The 27,879-nt window shown below is 38.3% G+C and overlaps 1 protein-coding gene across 1 annotated transcript in view; it reads right to left on the reverse strand.

Moving 5' to 3' along the window:
* The window catches only part of KIF13A (kinesin family member 13A), a gene marked incomplete at its 3' end in the record, with an annotated part of 96,953 nt that overhangs the window by 43,560 nt on the left and 25,514 nt on the right, over positions 1-27,879 (reverse strand). The window contains exons 2-3 of the mRNA XM_010020721.1: positions 10,515-10,527; positions 3,262-3,322 (exon numbers count right to left, since the gene is read on the reverse strand). Of these exons, the coding sequence (XP_010019023.1) occupies positions 3,262-3,322; positions 10,515-10,527 (74 nt within the window). The remainder of the gene's footprint in view (positions 1-3,261; positions 3,323-10,514; positions 10,528-27,879) is intronic.

Here is a 27,879-nt window from a genome sequence, read left to right on the forward strand (position 1 = left end):
CTTCCTTCCTTTTAAAAATCCACTTCATTGCAGACTTCAACAGGCTCTTACTATTGTCTAGGCTTGTAAAAAGAATTCTTTGTTCTCAACTCTGAGAATTTCTCAATGTCCTCGTCTCCACTAAAATGCTGAGCTGTTATTTGTCTCTGTGAGCTGTTCAAGACAAGCAGGTGTTATCCATGAAATGACTCTTGAACTATTCAAGTCAAGAAACAGACAGCAATAAGAAGCTATTCTGCTTACTCTCAAAATACCTCTCCTGCAGCCTGTCAGGTAAAGCTCCAGCCGTTTTCCAGATCAAGGCAAACTCATTTTATCCTAGAAGAAAAATTCCTCTCCTTCCTCAAAAATTTCATTGGCCTATTTGTGTTTTGTTTTTCTGATAAGAGGTTCACATTCTCACCAAATACCCAACTATGTCTTTCAGAATTAAACAGTCAAAAAAGGTGCAGGAGCTAGCATCTGATGATCAGCACAAATCCAGAGGTTATAACTGTTCCTTGCTTGGAACAACACAGCCACAAATTGCTCAGAAGCACAGAGCATTGGTATTCAGAATAATCCTCCCTCTATCTGCTAACTCACTGAATTAAAAAAAACAAAACAAAACCCAAACTGAAACACCACCACACCACCCCACCCCACCCCCCCAAAAAAAGAAACCACCCATTCACTTTAACATCAATTATAAATACTTCCTTTTCAGTCTTAAAAGCAATTCAGAGGGGTTCTGCAGCTTGCAATCTCTAAGATGTCATACCAAGTTGTTAAAGAGCCTCCATCTCCTACAGCATCTGAAACCAAAGCACACTTCTACAAAGGTCTTGTAAAGAGCTTACTCCTCTTCTGTGCTCCAAACTCCCTCTTGTCTTTGAGAGATACAGTCCTGCAAGGACAGCTGCAAAGATGCCCTCTAGGTATTTTTCGTCACATGAAGGTTACCTTCACTATTCTGTTAGTGAGACTGATGGATCATTTTAGAACCTAACCTTCTGGAGGGGGCGGGGGGAGGGGTAATTGTTAAAAAAGCAATCCTGCTACCAACAGCAACAATCCCTCTGTTTTCAAATGCTGGAAAGAGAAAGTAACTTCCAAAGTGGAATAGGATCCCTTGTGCTTCCTGAAAATGAGTTCAGAAAGAAAATTACTAAGTACAAAGTAAATCTTATGTTCAGCCAAAAAAAGCTGAAGACATCTCACAATAAATTGACTGTAAGAGAAGGAGATGGCTAATCCCATTTCAGGTTCAGCCATATTCCCCCACAGCCAGAGAGTTGTAACCAATTACCCAATTAAACAATGAATTTTATCCAAACAAGAACCTTTCTCTTGTGCAAAAAATATGGATAAGTGCTGGTAGTACTATAGATCAATCAGCAAAGTGAAAACTAAACCTAGCCCATAACCATGTGTGACAGCTTTAAGGATTCTGTAACAAATGTGCATTTCCAGGAAGCACAGACTTTGGTTTTGTTGATGTACAAAAACATCCCAAAAGCAACATGGAAGAGTTATCTACCTAAGCCAACACAGAATTCATACGTATGTTGTCTGCAATGCACACCATACTGTGAGGTTTCTGATGTCCTACATATCAGTTGACAAAATCTTTAATATGTTGTGATATACACCATGCTACATCTAGTCATCATAATGCAAGATACGCATGTTTTGGTTTTGCCCAAAGAGCAATGACTGACAGGGTAGCCTCACACTTGAGAATGTCTGGTTAAACCTTTCACTATCATATCTGCCAATGTATTTCTGTGATGCAGATAAAAGGGTTTCTCAAGTAACTAAATTTGTCTCACACGACTTTTATATTTCAAGAATTTTACTTAAGCCTGAAGCTCATATATTACTTACATTTACAAGCACTCTAGACTTAGATTTCAAGCTTTATACATGTTTCTTTTTAATTGTGCTTGCCAATGACATTAAACTTAAGCATCCACAGAGATTACTTTGGGCAGGGAGTATTTAATGCATCTGTCTAGCGAGACCTAGAACCCCCCTGAATTCGCCTGTAGGTGGGTTAAACTGAGACAGAAACAAGCTTAACTGGTTAGGGGTGTTTCTGTGGTCTCTCTCTTCTCTGTCAGTGGATTCATAACACACAGCTCCCACCTGCACACTGGAGGCACTTGGGGCCAAGATCTGAGTATGTACCATCACCTCTTTCCTTTAGAAGAAACAGAGGCGTGCAGACACAGAAAGAGGTGCTGTGTGCTCCAGACTCTACCAGCCTGAACTAGGAATATGGTGCAGTGCACATGATCAGTGCAAAGACAGTTACTGCAAGACAAGCAGACACGGAAGTTTTTTCCTTATGAAACGTATCTTTGCTCAGGAAAGCAAGAAATACAGTGAAATCTGTGATCAAGTGCAACTCCCAAGATTTGGGATTTGACACCAGAGACTACAGCAGTCAGAGATATATTTTAACATAAGTATATGACAGTTCATATATTACACCATTGATCTCAATCTTTGAGCTAATTAACCCTATCGACCTCCAAGATTTCTTACGGGCCATGGAACTTCGTAGTATGAGTATCTAAAATGACTGCCTTTTTTTTTTTTTCACCTCCTTTGCATGGACCACAGCTTTGAAATCCCCGTGTTCAGAGTCAGCTCTATCAAAACAAGTCCTCTTATAAAGTATGAATGTGCTAATACACAAATCCAGTTATGAGAAAACTAACTACTGGGATTACAGTCTTGCCTGGATTATCCAGCTTTTGGGAGGAAGGAGTCACAAAGCTGATCACTCAAAAACTTTAGGGATCCGAACAATTAGACTACAAATGTCTTGAAAGACCTGAAATAAGCACACTATCTGAGGAGAACATGCTTTATTCTTCTCTTACGTGCAGGAACACAGAGCACTGAAAACACACATGTTCATCACTAGCATTAGTCAGAAGAAATTACTGATGCAGAACTGAAATTTCATTCTAAGTGACAGACACAATCCTCACAAAAGGCTCTGCCAGAAGATAAAAAACGACCACTACCACTTGGATGTAAAAGCACTCCTCCTAAACAGTGTCCTGGGCACCTTAAGGCTTGCATTCCTTCTGAACTGAGGCACCAGCACTCAGACGACTCAATCCCTGTAAAAATGAGGAGTCTGCTTCTGTGAAGAAATCACTTCAGCATCACAGTTCAAAATGCAAGAACACCTCCACAAAACAAAAACCCAAACTCTCATGTGTTCTCAAATTATTTACACTGTCAGATGTATGGAAAATAGTTTACCTGCATATTTTGTGATGTTTGATTCATCCATGGACCAGAAGCAGTGATCGAAGGCAAACACCTGTAGAAGCATATAAAAAGACAAATTAAGAACTCTGGTTACACAGCACGTCTGTTAAAGCAGTACGATCCGTGACTGCTGAATTGCAGTTACTCTCTACGGTTTTCTATGGATCCTAAATCAGAAGTGTAGAAAGGCTTCATCTGCAAGAATACTTCTGGGAAATCTTGAGAGTAACAGAACTGCAATACTTATTTTTTATCTGCATTATTCACAACACTGCTTACCGAATCTCTTAATACAGACTTCAAAACTCAGCCAAAACCTAATAATTATCTCCACTCTTCTCCAGGCCCTAACGCTGCAAAAGTTTCTGCCAGCAGTAATGAAATAGCACCAAAAGGACTCAATATACAGAACATGATGAGATGACTATTTAGCAGACACCAATACAAGACACACAAAAGTTCTGGCATGGGCTGGACTTCTAAGGCTCAAAGAAGAGCATTACTACTTACAAGCCTTAAGGAACAAATAAGTACTATCAGATTATCTACCTAAACTAAGAGTACAGTACTGGACCTCAGTAGAGGAAGCTCAAAACTTAGAAATAGAAAATGTAGCTGTATTAGACAAACAAGCTATCAGAGCTTGCTCTAATGAAAAGACTTAATATCACTTCAGTCAAGAGTTCCAACTGGGTAGAAATCAAATGAGATTCAATACTGTGCTCAGTGGACTTGCGGACCTGGAAGAGTGTCCTGTAAAAACACTTAACACGCTGGGATTTGATCCAAGTTACTTTTTCTGCACATCCGAGAACATCATGGTATAGACATTTAACACTGTTGTTTTGACAGCTTTATATTGCCACAAACACACCTTAAGCTGCAGTGCATTTTTCATATTTTACCATGGTGAAATTGCTGTGGACGAGTTAATTATACAAATTCTTTTTCTTTTGCCTTTGGGATCCTAAGAGGAGAGGTAACAACACAACCAATCTTCTTTGTTAAAACTCTGCACGAGCCAAGATTTTCTCTGTCTGGTCTTCCAACAGCTGATCTCCTTAGTGAGACAAACCATGAAGGTCAACATAGAGCAAGAACCACAACCACTATTGGCAGACACACCAAATTCCCTGTGAGACAAACCCTGAAGTGCAGAAGAAGATGGATCATTTCCTTTTGGCTTTTGGGGATGTAGAACATCTTGGAATCCCTGCTATTGCAGAATTACTATGCAATCTGACCTACAGATACATTGTAACCTACTTCTTCCCAAAGTGTCTGTTGCTGCAAGCATTTCAGACGGACTAAAACAGGTAAGCATAGTAACCTCGCCTCCTTAGCTTTCCCCCAGCTTAATGCAAAACACATCAAATGGCCTGAGAGAAGACTCCATACTGAGAAAACACTTAATTCACAAGAGGAAAATGAGTTCTGGAATTCCCTTCTGAAGAGAAAACAAACCAACACATAATAACAATCTAACAGGGAGGTCTGAGTTACTTAACTGCAGCACAAATAGAATGAGACAACTTCATGAGTCAGGACGTTCCCTGATGTGGCCCAGTTAAAGATGTAACTTCGCTACTGAACTACAAGCAAAATGCAGCAGTTACCTCATCTTCAGACCTCCACCTAAGTAGGGGGCTTAGATTACTTCTGTGCATTTGTTTGTAGCACTTCAGATCTAAGCATAAAGAACTCCCTGTCATCAATGAAAATGGTCTAACCCTTCTCCAAACTTTTATAATCCAAGAACTACTGTTTCTCTTCTCACATTCCACTTGTATGGACTTTTCTTCACAGGACTTGGTAACAATATCTATCTGCAGTGGACCATGCCTCCCAGTTAAAAGAGTTACCCAGCTACACATGATCTTGTGTAATGACTTAAATGTCAATGCAGCAGTACTGTTGGCCAATTTAATCTGTTGTCCTATGCATTTTCCCCTTGGTTAACATGGAAAATCATGATAGGATTACTCAGTGACTCCTAATTTAAACACTGAGACCTTAAAAACTCAAATATGTGCTTTCAGCCAAGCATTTCTCACAGAAAAGCAGCTCTTACTTGGGGGTTTTTTTAACAGTAAAAATTGGTCAGACTAATTTTTAAAAGTTCAAAAACGATTATGCAAGAGGAAGACAAAAATTCTGTCTCAAGATAAAACAAATGTAAATATAGCATTTTAGTATGTTTTCATACATAAAAAGCCAGTGTATGGACTTGGTCTATACATAAAATCTGTTCTGGAAAAATCACCAAATCCTTCTAGCGGAAGTAACAAGATCACTTTAAAATAAAAATAAATAAAAAAAAAAAGCATCAGGCAATAAAGTGGGAACTGCTGCTGGGGCACACACTGTTTGCAAACATGTAGAGCAGTTGCAGTTAAAAATCCCTTCTCCATTAAAACAGGTGGGCAAACATTTCAAAATTATTTTGATCAGTGATGACAAAACAGCAACCTTGAACATTCCCAGCCATGATAATTTAAGGAAGTGCCTAATCAAAGCAATTTTCAGGACAGCTCAGACCTTTGGGAAAACAGGTTCCAAATGCAAGAATTAACAGAGTAATGCATAAAAGAACAAGAAACGTGGCCCCAACAATTGAAGCTCTTCCCCACACACCTAATGAAGGCATTATCAGGAAATGCCTGTAGGGCAGTGTCCTACCTGAAGAGCGACCCTTTTGATTATCTTTTCTGCTCAAAGATGACTCACAAGTTTCTATTTTCCTGACCTCCAGTGCAGGACACGCAGTCACAAGAAGCGCACACAAGCATACTCAGGATCAAGATACAGAACCTAAGCTATGTTGGAAAAGAAAAAACCCTCAGTCTCATCCTTGGTGCTCCCTTACTTCTTCCGTTTTCACTCATTATTATTCTTTGAAAACAAAAATGTTGGGTATCACTTTTTCTTTTGATAGGAGTATGAAGAATAATAATCTTTTTTTTTTTTTAGTCCCCAAGATCTATTTCCTTGAAGAAGGTATTAAACCCCCTATTAATATAACTATCAAAGCTATCAGGAGTTCTGATAATGCTGAAGTCTCAGACTCAGTGGCCAATACTCACGCTTGGAATTACCGAGCACTGAAAATGTCTTTTTAGCTTTTTGAAGAAAGAAAAAGTCTTCACCAACTTACATAAAAATTCTATCAACCGACTATATCAAAAAAACTACTGAAACATATTTGAAGAGAGAAATCTGTGACACACAAACAGAACTTTTTAAACTTCAAGCACTCTCTGCGAATTAGCTTTTAACTACATTTTGGAAAACCTATTCCATTTAGGTGTTTTAACATCAAAAGAAAAAAACCTGCAAATATTTTTGTTTGAAAGTCAAAGTTTAAAGTTGCTGCCTGTATCTCCACTAATATTTCCTGAACTTACAGTTATCCTTCTAAGCATTTTGAGTAAGCCTCTGACTATATGAGTAAGTATTTCTGCTTTCCTACTCTGATGTCAATTCCATAGCCACTGAACCAGGAAGCTTAATGTATTTTCAGAAGGTAAGCAAAATGGGAAAACCACGAAAGACAGGTATAGACCTACTTCAAGTATGCGCATAGGTTGGCGTTCAATCGCAAGAAGACATAAGTTCATACAGGTGTTGGCCAGTTCTCACATCTGGACCCAAAATTATTCTGGGCTTTTAAATAACAGAGGGAATTAACAAACAAGCCTTAAAATGTTCTTATTTTTCCAAGATTCTATATCTCATACCTCATCCTATCATCTGAAGAGAAAGCTAGATGAAAGAAAGCTGCCAAGAACCTGCCACAGTAGGGTAGTAGCTTCTAAGCTCCATTTTGAGTGGAGCAAAGAGACAAAACAGGGTGGGTTTTTTTCCCCAGCTCTATTATTCCTGCATTTGAAACTGCACAGTACTTTCAGTCTCAGTGGTATGACAGTTGTAAAAAACCTTGGACACTGCACTTTAGACATCTAGAACTCGTCAAGTAACACAGCTACAAGTAATGGAATATGACTCACCAGGACAGATCTTGCACAACTGGAAGTCCATCATAAAAATAAGTACACGAGGTTGAGTACGTACTCATCGTATATTCATTGTAAGCATTTTAACTCACAAACATTACATCACCAACATAAAAATTGAAAGTTATGAGAAAGAATTAGCCAGTAAGTGCTAGATCCTGGTACCACTGTATGCAGTGTCATTGTAAGTGGCCACATTAGCCTATGTAATAGTTATATAGGCCAATTTTACATTATAAAGAACAATACTCAAAGTGTTAGTAACCATTAGAAATTAAACAAAAGACTTGTTCTGGTAACCACAAAGTTTAAGTAAAGGAAAAATACAGAGCTTTGATTCAGATTTCTTCAGCAAACACCTACAGCAGTTTAAGACAGCTGTTGGCTACTATTTTGCTAAGGAGGCAGCTAGAGGTTATGGCTTCCACAGCAAAACTGTGATGCAGGTCCATGCACCCACCATAACAGGGAAAAATCTGGAGTTTTGTTTCAAATTCACCTATACCTGTGACTTAAAATGAGATTTCAGGTTTTAAACTAGAAAAGCTATTGTATCTGACCACTACACAGCATTAACTTCTTACAGAATCAGAAAAGACAGCCACTGGGTAGTCACATTTTAAACAGCCAAATCAATATTCTGGAGAACTTGTTTTATTAAAGCCCCTAATCAATGGCTTGAAGAATTAGTAATTTTAACAGTTTACACATTGAAGTATACTTATGTGAACTATTTGCAGGTAATGAGTACTATATCCAGTATTAACTGCTTACCAGATTAAGCCAAATGACATAATTAGTTTAAAAAGGAGTCTAATTTCACAATCATTATTCATTGCTTTGAAGCCTAACCCTCACTATAGACTAGACAGAGTCTGGGGCTTCCACTATTTAGCAACACTGAACATAATCCCTAACATACTGCCTATGTAGCTGTAAAATAGAGCATATGCACAACTACGGTTTAATAGCCATTTCCATCTGACCAATAGGTGGCAAATTAATCATGTTTTGTTTTTACAGAAAAAAGTTATGCTGGACAGGTGCAGATATTGCTCACATGAATCTCAATGAAGCTATCTGACATGTAGGATGATTTACAGGGCTACCTGGTTGCTAAAATGAACAACAAAGGAGAACTGAGGAAGGGAAGTTTTCATTCACCAGGCAGCTGTTCCAATATCCCTATTTTAACTGCTGATAGGGATAAGTGATAAAGGAGATATATTAGGAAATGGCAAACACAGACTACACCAGTAAGCTTAATGTAAAAGGAAAACATTGAAGAATTGGGGGGGTAGGGGGAGAAAGTTGGTCACTGTATGAAAAACACAAGACCTATCACAAGCCTAAAGAAGCAGGGACAGAAAACCTAAAGGTAGCCGAGGGAACAGCTCACAAATCTCAGGTCAGAACAGGCATTTTACCTTTGTCACAAACTTACAGGAAAACCCCAATATAAGTAATATACTTAAACACAATGTTTGTAGAAATAGGAAAATGCCCTAATATCCCTATATAACTTTTCCTACCAGTGCTTCAGAGTTACCAGCTTGAACTAGGATCACAATTCATCCATGATGGATGATAAACTGGCTCACTAAAGCAAACAAACTTCCAACAGTTCAGAAATTTCATTTCAAAATATCCTGATTTGAAGACTAACTACGTGCAGCACCCTAAAAACTGTATAAAATCAAGAAACATATAATCTTGTGTCTTTAAAAACAATGTCTACTTCCACTGATGGTGAGAACCTCCTTCTGTCTCAAAGTGATATACATTTCATACTACCTCATAAGTTTAGGCATTATAGCTTAAGGGTGCTGATGATCATCTAGCTATATCTAACACTACTACTACCACCATGGCATATATGCACAAGCTGCAACTGTTATGTTTTTGTCCAAGAAATGCAAGGCTATAATTAAGCTTTTACATAATGTCAAGAATAACTTTATCTGCCTGTAATGGAACACGAATGATGAAGTACAGAAAATGAACTTATAAAAAAGTTTTTGTGAAATAACAACAGAAAGAAGAAGGGTTTTTGCATTTAAAAAAAAAAACAATGATGAAACTCTTTTGTATTAAATGCATTAATTTTTACTAATAGGACTTTATCAAACACTTTCAAAAAATTTGAAAAATTAGAAGAAAAAAAAAACAGGTCCATAATTTTAAGAAATTGAATCAGGGTGGAAGAGTGGGGAGGGATGTAAATCAGTACAGCTTTCCATTTTAAATTTCAGTATCAGTGTTATTCATTTTCACCTGCTGTGACCTTAAACTACATTTTTATGTATGCATGCATACATATAAAATAGCTGCCTGAACCATAAACTACATAGATAACCATACAAGACACATACAGATCAATATGCCTCCCAATTTCTATTCCCAAGAGGCCTACAGAATGCTCTGCTACACCTGCAGAACTCAGATTTGAATGTACTGTTCCTTGAAAATCTACAAATCAAAGAAAATATTATAATGTAATAGCTCATTCACAGCTAACTATAGTTTTCTGCTGCAAAAAGTACCATCCAACAGAAAGGATAAAATTATCATTAAATTGCTGAAGCAAAATACCAATGCAGTGTTTTGCATGTGCTGACATGATGCAGTTCTCACAGTCCTTTTACTTTATCATTGCTATCAGCCCCGTACCAATACTGTATTTGCCATCTCAATGAAGCTTCATCTTTATCCCAGTAAGTACCTAACACACATTCTCCCTCCCTTTCCCTGTATTACAAACAAGACAGAGAATCTTTTCCAGGCAAATTCCGGTGCACTGGCCACTTTACACAAATCATTAATCCCCTGGATATCATCAACTATAAACAAGAACAGTTTTGTTTCTTACTAGATGTATTATGCCACCTTTTAAAAACAGTATTTTAAATTTTAAGCACAACTGTATGCAATTAAACGTTTAACACATGACATGTATTTACTCTTTCTAATGTTTTTATGAATACGGTAAGATCATGCTTGTCCTCGTCACAGCTTTAACACGTCATGCTTTGCCTGCGTGTCAGTTGGATTAAACTGTATTTTTCTGGAATTATAAAGTCTTTAACTTAGAAGTATGAAGAACAGATTTTTTCATGTATTTTCATTTATCAAAGCTGTATTTGATCACGTACTACAGCAATATGCCCAACACTTCTGCATTGCCCAACATCTGCAAGCAGGTACAAATGCAAAAAGAGACAAAACACTTACCTTAGGTGGTTTTCTAGATGATTGGCAAAAAAATCAGCAACAATGATGAGAAGTACGAATACACCATTCACATGAAGGGAAGAGACCAAAGAAAAAAGAAAAGAAACATAGTCAGTGTACATCATTACTGTAATCTGAAATTTTTTGTAATCCACAATGTATTTAAGAATAATCAAACCAGAAGGTATTCGTATGATACACCACAGATTTTTACCCACTTAAGTAACTACTTAACTACTAATACAGACCCACATTAAAAAGAAAGGAAGATTTCAGATTCCTTGTAAGTATAAAAATCTAACAGCACTCAGTTCTAGAAGGAAGACAACCATCCGTTTTGTGCAGAAGTCAAACCACAGCCCATCTTGGGTGGCAAACAAACTGAGCCTGCTAACTGGCAGACTACGGCGCCAGGGTGAAGCCCCACTCACTTCACCAATGCTACACATACAAGACCAAGGCAAGAGCCAAATAAATGCTTCTTGTAGAAATTATAGAATTGTGAAGAACAATGAATCTGTGTTTTGTTTTCTCTAGCCACAGAACACCTACACAGAGCATAGGAAGCCAACAAAGAAACACCAATACGCTTTATATACAACTCCAATGAGTGCCGTGAGAAATAAACCAGAAATGACAGACCCCCAAACTAAAGACACCAGCTCAGAGTACTTCAACTTCTCCTTAAATGCTTTTATGCTTCTGCTGGCAGCCGTAAGACCACAGAGTAACTTAAATCAGTTTGGGTTTTTTTGGTGTGATTGGTTTCAAGTGAGATTGCTGTGTGTCTCCCTATGCGGCCCTGTGCTTGCTAATACCAATGCTTGAGAGGAGGTGAAAATATGGTGCAGAATTAGACTGACTTAGGCCATTCATGAAAACTACAACCTTAGGCATATGTTTGCATTATGTACTGAAATAAGCCTTACGTGATATACAGAAAAAATTTCTACTTGCTCTTCACATCAAGGCAAAAAATAAAAATCAAACAAATACGGATGGAGAAGAAAAACACAAACCAGTGAAGCCTACAGACAAAGCACAAGCAGAGAACACAGTAAGGTTTCTAAGATATGGATATGGATGAAAGTTCTCCACCTACTCAGCAACAGACATGCTACACAAAATTCAAAGTTATCAAGAGGCTACAGTCTCAGTGCAGAAACACATGGGACGAAGCCATGCTTTCATCCACCATACTACACATACTGACTCCACCAAGTTTGGGGGAGAACACACTGAGCAGTTTTCTTAGCAACCCACAGTGCAACAGCTCAGCAAAAAAAGCTGAAGAGATGCAAATCCACAAACATATCTTACACAATCTTTTCTGCCTAGTCTCAGCTCCTACCTTAGATGACATGTCTGCCTAAACCAGAAGTTACACAGCTGGTACACAGTACTGGTATAACGCAAACATGCTTTGCCTCTGAGCCAAACCGCTCATTGCACTTGTAGCCTTTCATTAACGGTGGCTACACAGGCTCAGTTCATCACTAGCTCATGTCCAGGTGCCTGAGAACTTGTGCAGAATGCACTGCTCTGTAATTGAAAAACACATTTAGCTGTACCTTGAATATTTTCCACTTGAATATGTTTTCTGATGTGATAAAAGTCCAATGTTATCAGCTTGTCCAGCCAGAGGCCCAGCACAAGCTCTAAACTTCCAATTCCTTCAAAGAAAGCCATTCAAAAGTTTTTTATAAAGCTTTAAAATACACTCATATCTAGAAATATAATTTTAGAATACATTAGCTTTCGTAGGGAATTTCTGATAGACTGATGTACAGGTTCAACAGCCCTAAACAGTTTAATTCGTGTAAAAAACGACAGAAAATGTACCAACTGTATTTTTTTCCTGAGATCATTCCTATAAGCCACAATTGTCAAAGGTACAGAACATCACTGAAGTAAACAAATGGTTTGACACATTTCTTAAGATATTTACTTAAACAATGTAAGCCACTTTTAGGAGGTTTCCTCTTATTTTCCTCTGATGCCCATTTTAAAAAAATAGCATAATAGCAACTTTTCAAGCCTCTGGTAGATATCAGAGCTTCCCAGTTGGAAGGAAGATGTTCACCCCTGATCTTCTGAATTTCAAAGCACCAAGAACTGCAGCTTCCTACCATATGTAACATTCTACTGCTCTGAACTCTTTGGCTGTTAAAACCAAACTAGCAACTCCACAAGTCACCTGCTAGCATCACCAGCAGCAAAGTAATGAAAGGCCTCTGGACTAAGTCAGCTATACTGGCTCACAGGACGGATTTTCTTAAGCTATTTGGAAATTCCAGCTAACCAACTCACTGTAACCATTATCCTGGCAGTAATTCAGATGGAGACACTCCAAAAGACTTTCTTCAAAGGGCTCAGACTAATAAATAAAGAACTGTTTACAGTTTATCAGAAATCACATCTGTAGCAGCTTAAAGATGTGCTATAAAGCCTGCATTAGCACCCATCAATTTTTCATATTTTGTTTTAACACATGCTTCATGCTTTCTTTCCTTCCCCACAAACCAGTCGCTTTCAGCTTCATATGTAAGTGAATTTGTCTCAGTTTTTACAAAATGCTGACTACAAAACTGTGGTGATTCCATGTCACAGCTGGGGCTGGGGCGGGCAGGGGGAGGAGGAACAGACAACAGATCACAGAGATACAACAGTTAGAATTTTTGAGTCCACGTCTAATCATCCATGGCGTCAATGACAACATGCAGGTATACGTTTGAATGACAACAAAATCTTCTCAAAAGTGGACAGCTAGCACACTTCAGGAAATTATCAGTTACCTAAAGTTACAATGCAGCGGCACAACAGTGGATTTTGGTTTAACCTAACAAAAGGCATCTTCCATCTGCACACTCAGATGGAAGACTGACTTTATTCACATGCCTAGAACTTAAACCCAAGGTAAATACCACGAAGAGCCTGTAAAATATTCTCATAGGTCAGAAGAAAAGTATGAATTTCAAAGACCACAAAGCGCACTGAGCTTCTGAACTTCCTCATGCCTTTGCTTCTAAGTCATTATGACTTTAGTAAAATATCACTTAGAATGATTTTCTAACTTTGCTGAGCAGTATGTCTGCTTGGGTATCTACTTGGGCTTTTTCTTTTACAGCAGTACTAAGTCTCTCCTGTCCTGCTTGGCTAACACACATCAAGATCACAGAGTATGTAGCTACCTCAAATTTTTATCCAGAATCAGAAAACCAATTTCTAGAAAGATCTGTGCTATTGCAAGCTTTTTTTTCCTGTTGTCTCTTGCTAAAACTGAATTCCTAATGCTGCTTACCTTTGCTAAGAGAAGCGATTCTCAGTTTTGGTTCTCATGGTCTATGCTAGCACATGAGAACTCTTCCCATCCACATCCACATTTTCTCTCTACCATTTACCCACTGCATCTGAAATAATATAATGAGAGGAGTGTGCTTTGCTAGTAGATTAACAGCAGCAAAGGTTGTTTCTTCTTTTTTAAACTACCCACACTATTTAACAGCCGTCTCCCTTTGTCATACAAAAAGTTGATGTAAGTTGGCATTACATATTCTGACCAGAAAACTAGTCACATGCAATAGGAAGCAACAGAAGACACCCCTGCACTATGATCATCCAGAAGTACACAATACTGTCAGCTTAAAGACTTAATAATTTTCAGATCCACACTTGATTTTTTGTCCCTTAACCACTGTTGATGTCACTTCAACCAGTAGGAAAAACATTTCATGTATCAAAAACCTGAAAGAATTGGGTTTTTCTCCCCATTCCATATAATGGGGTTTCATGAGCCCCCCCATTACCAGTCAAGAAAGTCACCTTCAGAAGGGACAAGGTATGTTTAAAAATAAGACCATAGGTGTAAAACCAGGTACTCCACATTGAAGGAGACAAAGGAACAAGGCATCTTTGAAAAACAGGTCTTAAGATTCTCTGGAACAACATCCACACAGCCCAATTCATCTCCAATTCGGCTGTGCTAAGCAGCCAAGTAGGTCACAATTGTACTATAATTATTCCACATTTTGGGAAGTATTCGGTGGATTCTTTTCCTTTCTCACAATTAGTTAATGAAGATGAAGCAATCATAAGCAGCTATGTTAAGTAACCACACATAGTATCTATAGCAGATGACGAATGAACCACATGGCTTTGAGGCTTGCTCTTCTAAGCTGACTACACCAGAAATCACCATGGAAGACATTGACTCTGAAATACCTTTTTGCTCTCATCACATGTGCAAGCACAGCAAATTCATGGTACTCCCTGTTTTCCCAAATATATAATTAACTGTTTATATGTAGTGGCTACATAGTCATTGATGAACTCCACAGGATCACTGATCAAAAGAATTATTACAAGCAACTATCAATATATTGGAAAAGGGATTGGAGTCCTCAGGTTTTTGTATGAGTTGAAAAAAGTCTTCCTTCTCTCTGCTGTAAGCATAAAGATGAACAAATTGAAAAGATCATTCTGCTAAAAATAATACTTTTTTTCATTCCAGCATATCTGGAATCTAAAGGCCAGATGTTCAAAACAAATACTGTAGCATTTTTTGAGCATTTATTTGTTGTTTTTTAAATAAGGCTGCCTTACAGCTCAGGCTGACAAAATAACCAGCAGTGTGTGTTTGCCTTGCAGAGTGCATGGGAACAAACCGGTGGTAGGACCATCATAAACTGCACCTTGCTTTCCTGAAGTAACTTCACTGTTTGTTTAAGATGTACAGAAGGCTTTCAGAGCAGTTGCAGCAGAGACATTCAGTACTCCAAAACTGCTAACAACATAAATTATGTAAAAGCAAAGAGATAAAGTTTCTCCTACCCTCACAGGAAGATCAAGCAGTTCTAGCACCCTTCCTTGTCTCATGGTTCGTCACTGGAGGCTGTTACTCGCAGGCTTGATACTAAGCATCTTAAAAAGCATGCCTATATACTAAGAATGGGCGCTCTACTACTTAACAAAAGCACCTATCTAGAAAAAGATCGAAGTCTGCCACAGTAAGAGTTTCACTCCAAACTACTGGCAGTACACCATTTTCTCCACAAAGAACACAGAAAAAGCACATTTGCCCATTTTTCCCTTCTCTTTTTTAAATGCATAAGAAGATCAAAGGTAACGGCAGAGGCAATGTCCCTTAAGGGAACAGTGTCCCATCTTTGTCCATGGCTGGGGCACCTCCTGTAGAGCTCAGTAATGAAGCTGACATCACAAATCGATACTAGGATTCCTGGAAGAGTTACTTTACATACCAAATGAGCACACATACATACACAAATATAGATAATTAGTTATTTTATATTCTTGCATAAAGTGGGCAGCACATGCGCTGTTTTATCTGTTTAATCTTCCTACCCAGCAAAAGTTTCTTTACAGACAAAAAAAAAAAAAATTCTTTGAAGAACAGCAAAGGAAAAACATTTTAACAAGTAAAACCATTTGAGCAAGAGCCTGCATAATAAGGTACTAGCTTAGAATAATCAGAAACACCATCAGAAAAAGATGTACATTGTAAAAATATGTTGCTCTTTCAGCTTCATGGAACACTGCATGAAGAAGCTGTGCCACTCACTGTAAATCTAGCATATGCAAAGAGAGAAAAGACAGACAGTGAAATCAAAGTGACAATTACTGCTGAGCAAATTAAACAAAATAGACATTACAGTAGCAAAGTGACTTCCGTGACACAAAAGAAACCTAAAAAATGCCTGAATATTCCACCATAACACAGTTCAACTCCAAGAACTTAAGTTCATTCACTAAGGCAGTGATGCACTACCCCAAAAGGAAAAAAAAAAAATAAAAAAAATAAAAGGCACCACAGGTTATGAAACCAACACAAGCTCATTAAAGTAAGTGAAAGACATTATATTCTGACATTTACAAGATGGAAAACAAAGTGACAACTGCCCTGGAACACCACTAGTCCTTAACTTACCTTCACTCACAAGTTCTGACTATTTTTCCTGCCCAAGGCATTATTATTCCAATGCCAGCAATTTGCTGAAGTTCAAATTGTTCTAATCTTTACACTGAAGGCTTAGTATTCATGTAAAAAGAACTTCTACTGACTATCCAGAAAAGGGCAGATACCTGTCCTACATGCGACAGCATGCCGCTTTACAAACAGCGATCAGCTTAGAATGGTCTCATAAGCAGAGAGATTAATCTATCACTTTGCTAGAAAGTTCACCAAAAGAAAAATCTCTGAGTTAATTTTTAATTTGCTTTACTGAATAGGCAAAACTTACCAAAATTGTCATTCTGCTCTGCAATAAGAGCTCTAACTCAATCCTGACTGCTGGGACCCTGTCCCCTTCCACATTAAATAATCTATTTTCCCCCAGTCTTTAATTATACTCATTCAAAACTTATCTAAGACTCCAGTTATTGCAACGAAAACCTGCTACACCTATTAGAAGTACAACATAACCACAATCACACTTGTTCTTGTAATACCCAGTTAGACTCATAACAAAAAGGCAAGTCTACCTCATGATTCCTGCTAATGGCAGTTATGCTACAAAGTAGTCCTGATCTTTAAAAAACAAATTCTTTTTCACTCCTTTACAATAAAGCTGAATATGAAAGAATATAAATGAGCAGTAACTAGTCAGTATGAGGAAAAGGGCAGGGGGGGAAGAATCCGGTCTTGGAACCCTGGATCTATTAGCTCTTAAGACTAGCCTCAAATGAATGATTATAACCTGAATGTGGAAACATATTCTAGAAGTGTGTCGTGGTTTAAGCCCAGCCGGCAACTTGGAACCACACAGTCGCTCGCTCACTCCCCCCCTTTTCCTTCCTCCCCCCGCTCCCGGAGGGATGGGGAGGAGCATCAAAGGAATGTAACTCCCATGGGGGGAGATAACAGCTCTCCAGTAACTAAGGTATAATACAAACCACTACTGCTACCAATAATAATGATAAGAGGAATAACAAGGGAAAAGGACACAACCGCTCACCCCCCGCCGACCGATACCCAGCCCGACCTGAGCAGCGATCTGGGCCTTCCGGGTAACTCCCCCCAGTTTATATACTGGGCATGACGTGCTGTGGTATGGAATACCCCTTTGGCCAGTTTGGGTCAGGTGTCCTGCCTCTGCTTCCTCCTGGCTTCCCCTCCTCTCTGGCAAAGCATGAGACTGAGAAAGTCCTTGGTCAGAGTAAACATTACTTAGCAACAACTAAAAACATCGGTGTTATCAGCGTTGTTCCCAGGCTGAAAGTCAAAAACACAGCACTGCACCAGCTACTAAGAAGGAGGAAAATGACTGCTGTAGCTGAACCCAGGACAAAGTGTTAATAAAAATGTATGTGGCATTTATTAGGCACCCATTATTCTCGTTCTGTTGCATTTATTACTAATGCTCTCGAGGAGAAAAACACCCCAAGCATTAACTGGCATTTCAACTCTGTGCACATACTCTGTTGAGGCTCTTTCACTCAACCAACCAGTCACTTGGGCTAGGTGCTCCCAGGTATTAGCTACCTCCTTAGTCTCCAACTTCAATGGAAAATGTTTCCTTTCAACACTACTGCTCCTTAGAAATTCCTTCAGAAAAACTGCCTCTAAGAACCATCAAAAAACTAGGTTGCAGTGAAGACAGACCCATTGTGCAGGTAGCACCCAAAGATATTCGAAAAATAATATTGCTATTTTATTGCTATATACAGTATTTATTGCAAGACAGATCACCTTCAAAGGCATGTGAAGGAAATTTGATAAACAACCTATCTTTTATCTTTTCATAAGTTAAATTCAAATTGGTTACTCTGCCTGTTCAAAATAACATTACAATTGGCTACAAAGATATAAATAGTTATTAGCAGCTTCACTGAAGAGGATCAAGACAGAAGATCTTAAGTCAGTGGAAATACTATGTACTGGAAAGAACTGAACCGTAAGTGTTAACCAAGTAACTGGAGCTGAACTTGGGTTCTAATACCTTACATTCATCAGGGAGAGGGTGGGATATCACTCTCTTTGCTGGGATGCATGCATAACCTTTCTTATTTGATCAGAACAAGTTACAGTGAGAAGATATTGAAGATATATGTGCAACAGGCCTGACCATGTGTTCAGGCTGGGTAACAGGCAAGAACCCCCAAGACTCACTGTCATGTTTCTTTAACACAACAATGAAGATTATCATTCTGCTTTATATTACTAATGAGATTTCAAGAGAGACACTAACTGGGCTTGACACTTCATCCTTTCAGACAGCTCTGCAAATGTGTGTTAGCATTCTTCAAATGCAACTGTTGAATGCAAAAGTTGCCTAAGACTCAGCAAAATTCACAAAGTACTGTTTTTGTTTCATCCTAGCATGTGGTTTTAGTGACATGACTATTAAGTGAACTTATCAGAAAGAAAATACTGTTCATTAATTTGTATTTAAAATTAAAACTTTCCCCAGGTGTGATAACAATACACATTAGCATAGCAATTTCCATCACTTCTCTAAAAAGATTTTGCAGAAGAAAGTTTAACTTGGCTGGCTGCCACTTTGAGAATGATTGCATGACTTTGAGAAGATGACATTATCTGCTTTAACAAACAGCATTAACAACTGCTACCATTTGCCAGAAAGCGGACACTATGCAGAGAAAGGTGGTGATGATGATTCATAGGATAGAAAAGGCTTATTATGTTAACAACAGACCAAGAACATAAACTCAGATCAACTCTACATAAATAGACAAAGTGTGTCCTGATTTGTTGCAGGACCAACACCTAAAAGTACTAAGGAGACTTTATTCTTGTATAGCACTCACAAGTGAGATCACTTACCTCTACAACATTTAGGCAGCAACCCGGTTAGCTCTAGTAACCTAGCGTGCCATGAAATGAACCACAAAACTCACTCGAAGGCTAGAAAAAAATTCATCACAGTGCATGCTTCAAGTTTATCAGTTAAAAAGAGAATGGCTGCCAAGGCAGGTAATGTTCACAAAGAGAAGATATCAAGCACTGAGTTACTGACCTTAGCAGAAGAGGCACAACCCAAACTCATCTTAGGATCTGTGAACAGATAATTTCTGGCAGAAAGAGTGGCAAGTGCAAAGGCACTCATAGATTTTCCATATGAGGCCTTCAGACAGAGGTTAGACACCTTTATGGCAGAGTGGTATTTTACAATACGCACCTGACCAGAGAAGTAAATGAGTTACTGGGCTGAATACCTTGCCAGAGAATACATTCTATACAACAGGGGAGGTGAGACCAACAAAATTTAACAGGCTCCCCCTTTCCCAGAGAGCTGCGAATTTGTGACAATTTGCATAGATGTTATTTTACTTTGCACCATAAACATTTTTTTTTATTTTTTATTTTTACAGCGAAGCTTGCAGGCAAGGCCTCTCTAGCAGGCATTGTGTTATGTATGTAGTAACATGCATTTAGTAGTAACAACAACCACCTCCTCAACACATACCACACAGTAAGACATAAATGAGAGAAGAGACAAACACTCCAGTCTTCTAATGCAACCACTACAACTACCACTGTGGAAAAAGATCCCTAAGTTTTCCTGGACTGAAAAATGAAGTACACACCACTTATGTACAACAATATAGGCAATATTTAGAGCTGTAGAAACAATAACAGTAACATCTCTGCAGGGTTAAAAAGAAACAAACAAGGATCATCTTATGACTGGAATATACGACCTTAACAGATCACAGATTAAAAGACCCAAATGGTATTTGAATTCAGTATTAAGCACAGTCGTCTTCTAGATCTAATTGAATCCTAAATGGTTGAATTCATGTTCTTAAGGAAGCCTGGCTTTATATGCTGGAGAATAATAAAATCAGGAAAAAACATTTAAAAGTTGAAAAGTTAAAAATTAGGGACTAGAGCATTTTCCCTGTGAGGAGAAGCTGAGAGAGCTGACACTCTTCAGGCTGGAGAAGAGAAGGCTCAGGGAGCAATCTCATCCATGTGTGTAAGCACCTGAAGGGAGGGTGCAAAGAGACAAAATCAGACTGCTTTTAGTGGTGCCCAGTGACGGGACCAAACTGAAACAGAGGAGGTTCCCTCTCAACATCAGAAAGCACTTTTTCACTCTGAGGGTGACTGAGCTCTGGCACAGGTTGCCCAAGGAGGTGCTCGAGGCTCCATCGTTGGTGATACTCAAAAGCTGCCTGGATGTGGTACCGGGCCACCGGCTCTATGTGGCCCTACAAGATGATCTGCAAGGTTTGTGACCCAGGAATTTTTAACCATTACTATCATCCCAGATTTGTGTCAATCAAGAATCAATTAAAAAAAAAAAAAAAAAAAAAAAACCAAAAACCAAAAAACCACCACATCTAAAAATCCTTAGATTATGTGGTCTCAACACCAACCCATACGCATCAGTTTCATAGAAAGAAATATTCAACATGAAATATAAAGCTTGTAGCAGCTCAGTGACCTTCAGTGGAGTTTCACACCTGGTTTTTATGCCTGAAATTTCTTTATGCCTCCAAAAAGATACAGTCAGTCTGCTGTGAAGAACCCAGCAAGGGATCAAATAAGATCTCCAGGACATGCAGTCTCCACGTGTCAAAGCCAACAATGCCATCAAGCCTTTTAAGATGAAGTCTGAACAATTCACAGTCATGTTCTGCTTCATGGAAGGCTGTCTAGAAAGCTTTCCCAATTTTTGATGCTGAAGAAATTAAATCTTATTTATTTGTTCTTGTATCAACATTGTCCTGTAATTTAACACTTCAGTACAACTCAGTTTTCTATATATGCTCTCATGTTACTCTTCCCTCCTAGCTCTTCCACTTCCACGTAGGTTCTGAAATCCTCTAGCTATCTTAACTTAAAATCAGTCTGAATTTGTATTTCTTAAGCATAGTAAACTCAAGTGTAGAGAATATTCTAAAAGAGGTTCTATCAAATATCTTTTAGAATGGCAGTTCCTACGTTGTATTCAGACTGCAATGCTTATGAAATAACAATCAAGTTTAAAGGTTGGAAAATATGTACATTTGTAGGAAAAAGAATATTTTTGCATAGAAAGCATAACTAGTCTTTGCTATATTCCTACAGTACTCTTAAAGAACCATTGCCTAGGTCTTTTGTGGATTGCAAAGGGCTGAATTACAAAAAAATTCAGTTTGCATTAGAGATCAGAAAGAAAAAAGGAGACAAGAACCATAGAAATCACTTAATTTCTAAAAGCTGAAGAACTACTTTAGCAAGTAAATTCTTTCTGAGAACATATCAGAAATAGAGGAAGGAAAACTTTGAAAGCACAGATTGTATCTTTAATTAGGCTGCAGGTGAAATAGTTTTATCTCTGCAGGGGTGGGGAAGAGGAAAAACTGGTAGGGTTTCAAGTGTGCATGCTCTGTTTCAGGTCTGAGGCAGAATGAGTAAGCTTCAGACTAATAGACATTGGCAACAGTTGCTCTAAGAAAACCTCACTGTAATTGTTCAAGACGCAAAGCCAGTTTAAGAAGTTTCTGCTCCCCTCCAGCTTCTTGTTCCCAGCTCTGTACCACTGTCTGTCATATTCCACTGTGCCTCTGTTAGATAAATCTAGCACAAGAGGGGGTGCAGTGCGGGGGGGGGGGGGAGGGGGGAGAGCGCACTGGTTTGCTTTGCCATTCTTTATTTTTAAAATTATCTTTGCTGATTTAGTTTACAGAACCAAAAACCAGCTGTAGCAATGCAGGGAATGTGCACAGTAAACATCAATGTGCAAATGGGAACATGAACCCCAGGAGAGAGAGGTGAAGTTGCACTGAGTACTAGGCCACTGGCATATCAGATAAGGGACAGATCCTACCTTTAACAGTCATTAGACCCTTTAATCAAGCCACCTGAGGAACACAACAGAAAACTCAGCAGCAGGCTAGTGCAGGTGCAGAAAACAGGTACTCTCACCAGCCACAGGCAGTAAGAAACTTCAGACAGAATTAACTGGTATGTTGAGCTTAATGGCCTTTGATCATTTTTCTTCTATATTCATTTACCTAACCATTTTTTAATCATATGAACTTTTAAAAGTGAGACCATCCTGTGACACAGTCCACAGTTTAATTATGGGAATATTTTTTTATTTATTCTGAACCTACCTCCTGATAATTTAAGGTAAAAATCCCACAGTTCCTGTAAGATAACAGACAGTAAATCATTCTTCCTGCTGTTTATGGATGTGCAGATCTCTAAGCATACCCGTTTTCCCTCCCCTGCTGTTGTCTTCTAGACCAAAGACTTCTCACTTTTGTATTGTTTTCTCATGTAAAAGTGGTCTGTAAGCTCACCACCCTTACTGACATTATCTACTTCTTCTTGGGTCCAGTATGCCTTTTTGAAGTGGGAGGGCCACAAAGAACACAGCAGTCAAGATCATTTTGCAGCTGCAGAGAGACACAAAGCTTCTTCCCTCACTCCCTGCTCTTTCCTAACATGCTTCCCCAGTAGGTCATAGCAGTCCCTTGACTTTTTTCCACCCATTTGCTGAATGCTAAGCTGGTGTTCCCCTTGAATGAGCATAACGTCAAGATGGTTCTCCTGAGAACAGGGACTCCAGAAACCACTCTGGGTACATAATGTTAGAAGAGATTTGTGTTTCACAGAGAGTTTCATGTACCCTTTTATGAGCTAGCCACAACCCACCTGAAGGTCCTCCCACAACTTTCTGTGGTTGCCATGCTCTAACAACAGCAGCAGCAGTGTAGTGCTGCCAACATATTCTGTCATACTAGTATTAATCCCTTCTCCCGTTCATTTATAAAAGAAATACCAAACCAAGCAGAGACCTCTCCAGGACTCCACACAAGATATGCAGGAATGGGGGGAGAAGGTTTTAGTGGCTCATCCTTACTGAGTCTGTGATTTTTATTAACTGAGAGAAATCAAAAGTCACGGTCCATGGATTGTGACTGGCTTCTTTCCCTCCAAAACACTTGAAGCATAAATATCATTGCCTTGTTAGCTTAAAATAACTCACTGGGACCTGTAAAATTATTTTAAGTCATGAATCTTCCAGAAATCTTTTTACAAAGAGGCTAAGGAAACTTGCAGAAGGAATATGTCCCTTCCAAAGGGAACAAAATTGTGTACAAGACCTCAGCTAAACTATGCACCCAAATACCATTCACATAGGAATTGCTGAAATCATGGTAGAAAATAATTAAGTCTGACTGTAAAAAAAAATGCTATCAAAGCTTGTGCTAGACACTTTTTAAGCTAAATTAACAGCATTGATAAATTAACTGCAGAACCCCTTGATCATCTTCCTGCAATGATCTCAGATGATGATGCCATTACTTACACACCATTTACCATTGTCTCAGAATAAGTTGCAGATTAAAAAAAACCACAGCAATTTGAAAAGATGATACAGAAGTCCAAAACCAAAATGACAATACTGAGCTGTGGAATACAGCAATAATATTCTTCTACCTTAGGACCTGTCTGCACAATCAAATCTAAAGCTTGGGACATGAAACAATATTCAGGGTTTGGTTGTTCTTCGCTTATTAAAAAAAAGTGTCAGACAGATTTGTGGCATTATCCAAAAGCTTCATCCAAGAAAATACTCCAGGAAAGAACACTAGAAACAGTAATTTCATAATCTACAGGACTAAAAGTATTTGCTTTATTCGCAGTTGTTTTCTCAACAGGTCACAGTGGAAAATTTTACAGAAATCTTAGCTATTCTATCCCTCACTTTCTAAATACTGAAGACCAAGAGAAATGTAACACAAAAGCTTCCTTCAAATACACATCTTTCCATCTCCATTACTATGTTATAAACTCAGCAGATACATTTTAGAATTGCAATTCTGTTTCTACTTAATGTACCTCCACTGAAATGGATGTTTTCACTGAACCTACTCCTCTGTGCAACACCTGTAGCTAACTAGCCAACATGTAATGTGTCTTCCCTAATCTAAATCCCCTCTTTTTAGGCAATGGAATCTACCCCTAACACGTACAATCAAAACTCAAAAGCTCAATATCACATTTCCTTTAGTTACACATCAGTTGTGTAAAAATCACTGTCAAGCTAAGGCAAAAATAAGTTAGTTGCACAAAACAAGGTTACATAGAAACTGTAACCTTTTCGTAGAAATCTATCTTTTCCAACTGGCACTTTTTTAGACTACCTTTTTGTAGAAATCTATCTTTTCCAAATGGCACTTTTTTAGAATACCTGTATCAAGACATTTAGGGTAAGTACTCTAATTACTGTGAGAACGGTAACTCTTGACTTCTGTGCAGATAAGAGGTAACTTTTGTAAAGCACTGCAGGAAGCATCAAAATTTGCTAAATCCTCTCTCATTCAAAAAATTCTCTGGAAGATGACATTGCATACATCAACTCAAATGCAACCCCAGCTCGTCAAACTAAAAAATCTTCACTACCATTCTACACCCTTTAGAGGGAGGAAGGGAGGGAAAGCCTCCTTTGTACACCAAATCTCATAAAACCCTCTCCTGACTCTGTTTTGTTAAGTGGGGAGCCTGAGCTCAATTCTCTTGAAATGAAGAATGAATTAATTTTACAAGCATGCTGAAGAAAATCTTCAATCTTTTGGGCAGGAGAAGGGGACAAAAAATTATGTTTTTCCTTATAGAAGAAAATAACAATCAGTGGTCATTTCTCCATGTATCGTGGTAGTACACAGCAGAAGTGGACAGTGCTGGTTATCTCCAACTTTTACCTCATAGTACCTAGTTGCAGCAGTGTACGCACTAGTGAGCAAAGATGTCTCCATAGGCAGCTGAAGCAGGACACAGATACACCAACACCCCCTTGACTGAAATCTCTACACAAGACCCCACAGTGACAGCACTCTGGACTTGTGCTCTGCACAGCACAGCTACTTCTTCTTCTGCACACCCCCAGGTGTGCTTCTTCAGATGACCACCTTTCTCTTTGTTAACAGAAGAGACATGAAAAGAGCAACCATAAAATAGTTTCTTCAAAACCTGCATTGACAATCAATGCCATCATAGTGGTGTTACGCTAAGGAAACAGGAATGGAGCACCAAGATGTTGCTCTGTACACCCATAGATGGCAAAAATCTTCACAACGGCAAATGTTAAAGCCTGGGCCTAATTATAAAAAAATACCTTTTTTTCAAGTATCACATTTGCTGCTGTCCTAAGACAACCTGTTTAGTGGTGTAACAATATTCTGCTCTGAGAACACCACTGGGTGAGATTCTACTCATAACCTGTGGGAAAACACACCTTTTGAGCAACTGAGATTTTAGAAAGAATATTACTAGTAAATGTATATTTATTTTGCTTTTTAATTAGTGTGAACTTTTGAAGCTGTTTTTGGGGCTTTAGAAAAACAACAAGAGATGACCGGAGATTCCATGAAGACATCCAACTCCTCCCCCTTCCCATTGTTTGTTACTGAGATTAACTTGGCAATAAAACCGAATTCTTTAAAACAGAAAGTAAGCGCTCAAGATCCAAAAGCTGACTGGTAAGATTTCTCAAAAATTTAAACTAAATTTAAGAAGTTCAGTTTTGCTTCTAAAGCCAATGTTTAAATACCCAAGAGTACTCTTTGCCAGGCTGCAAATTAAGCTACTGAAATGGTATTAGAGAACAAAATTGAAGGTTAATAAACACAGAAGATATAAAGTGTTGAGGGTTGAACTTTGTAAGACAAACACATGAAAGCCTTATTGTACTTAACCAACCAAGGCTAAGTATTCTGAAGTGAAATGTAAGCAACTCAAACCAGTTTAGAAAGGAGGGAGAAAGAATATCAGCATAGGTAGGACAGAAAAAATCCATTAAGCAGATGAAAAAAAAAAATATTTTCCCCTTTTTGCTTTGACATACTCTAGAACAAATACACATAAGTGTAGTTTTTTCCTGCTAGCTTGATTATTTTCTGCTCCTCCTTTTCAACTCTCCTCAAATGAAGTTGTTGGTTATTGTTTTTAATCACTGGGCTAAGGAACTGGCATGAACCTAAGCTAATAAAGCTAAAGAGCACTTTGAAACAAAGCACTGACATATTGCCAACATTAATTTTGCCCTGTATTTTCAAGAGGGTCTCACTAACCCAGCTCAAAATCATTCATGCCTTGGACATTTCTGATTGAACTGTACCAGAGTGACCTCACACACAAACTGCAATGCTTAGGTTTCAGTTTTCTGCCTATTCTTTGATTATTTTTCCATGGATATTTTTCAAATCCTGTTTTAACTTCCACATGTTTTAATATTTGTTGTAGCAACGTGATAATGAAACGTACAAGTCATTACAATCACACAGTTCTTTTAAAAATACAAAGACAGCACTTATGCCACTTACAGAGGACATACGTCGTCAATCTCCAAGCCAAGCTTTAGGTTAGGCACTAGGTATACAGCTTGGAAACGGAATTGTATAATGGAAATACTGACCAGCTCTTTGCCATAGCATCGCTGGCAATATAAATGCCTCAGATTACAAACAATATGATCATGTGAGCATTCCAGACCAGCCTATAAATAGCAATTCAGAAAGAACTGGCCTCTCACAACTATGGTGTGTCAGTACAATGTGTATCTGCTAAAAATATCAAATATGTTCAGTAACAGTGTGCAATGAAAATAGGTCTGTCTGAATTTTGTGAATTAAATAGCTGTTTACACACCCTACCTCATACATGATGAAAATTCAAAGGACTACTGTGATGGAGTTTTGATTGAATAAATGCACACATTGCATGTGAGTGCTACCAGTATTTAATTCATCCAGGAACATGCATATTCACAATACTTTCCTTAGTAATGAAGTCCTACTTTAGAGCTTCAGAAACAGCATGACTAAGCAGCTGTCTTCATACTGTGATCAGAATTTATGATTCAGAAGTTAACTTAGGATTCCAGCAACAAAAGCAAAAGGGCACATATTATGCAAAGATTCTTAGAGATAAGATATTCATGTACATCTACCTACACAGATCATAAAAACATACATTCAGAGAAAATGATTGCTTTGTACAAGAAAATACACTGTTTTGATACTGTTGATTATTTTTCCAGAAAAAAAAAACCCAACTGAACAACAGATTCATATTAATGGTTACAGCACATATTTATACAATAGAGGGAGTGGACACATTCCTCAGGTAGCAGATCAGTAGTACGCAAGGTTTCAGAAACAATCAGAACTTCCTGAGAGATAATGGAAAAGATAATTCATGTATTACTCAGGATAAGCTTACTCATTTTGCTTTGCCAAAAAAAGGAAGGTGTAGACACTGTTAGGGAAGAAAATGACAATTTACTTGAAAGTGTTAATGACAATAAAGTTTATCAATGGCTGCAAATGATGATTTTAGCCATTCATATGGATATAACAAAAGAAAAACCTACTCCTGTGTGTCTGC

Source organism: Nestor notabilis, unplaced genomic scaffold (genome assembly GCF_000696875.1).
Source record: "Nestor notabilis isolate BGI_N333 unplaced genomic scaffold, ASM69687v1 scaffold27388, whole genome shotgun sequence".
NCBI lineage: Eukaryota > Metazoa > Chordata > Aves > Psittaciformes > Psittacidae > Nestor > Nestor notabilis.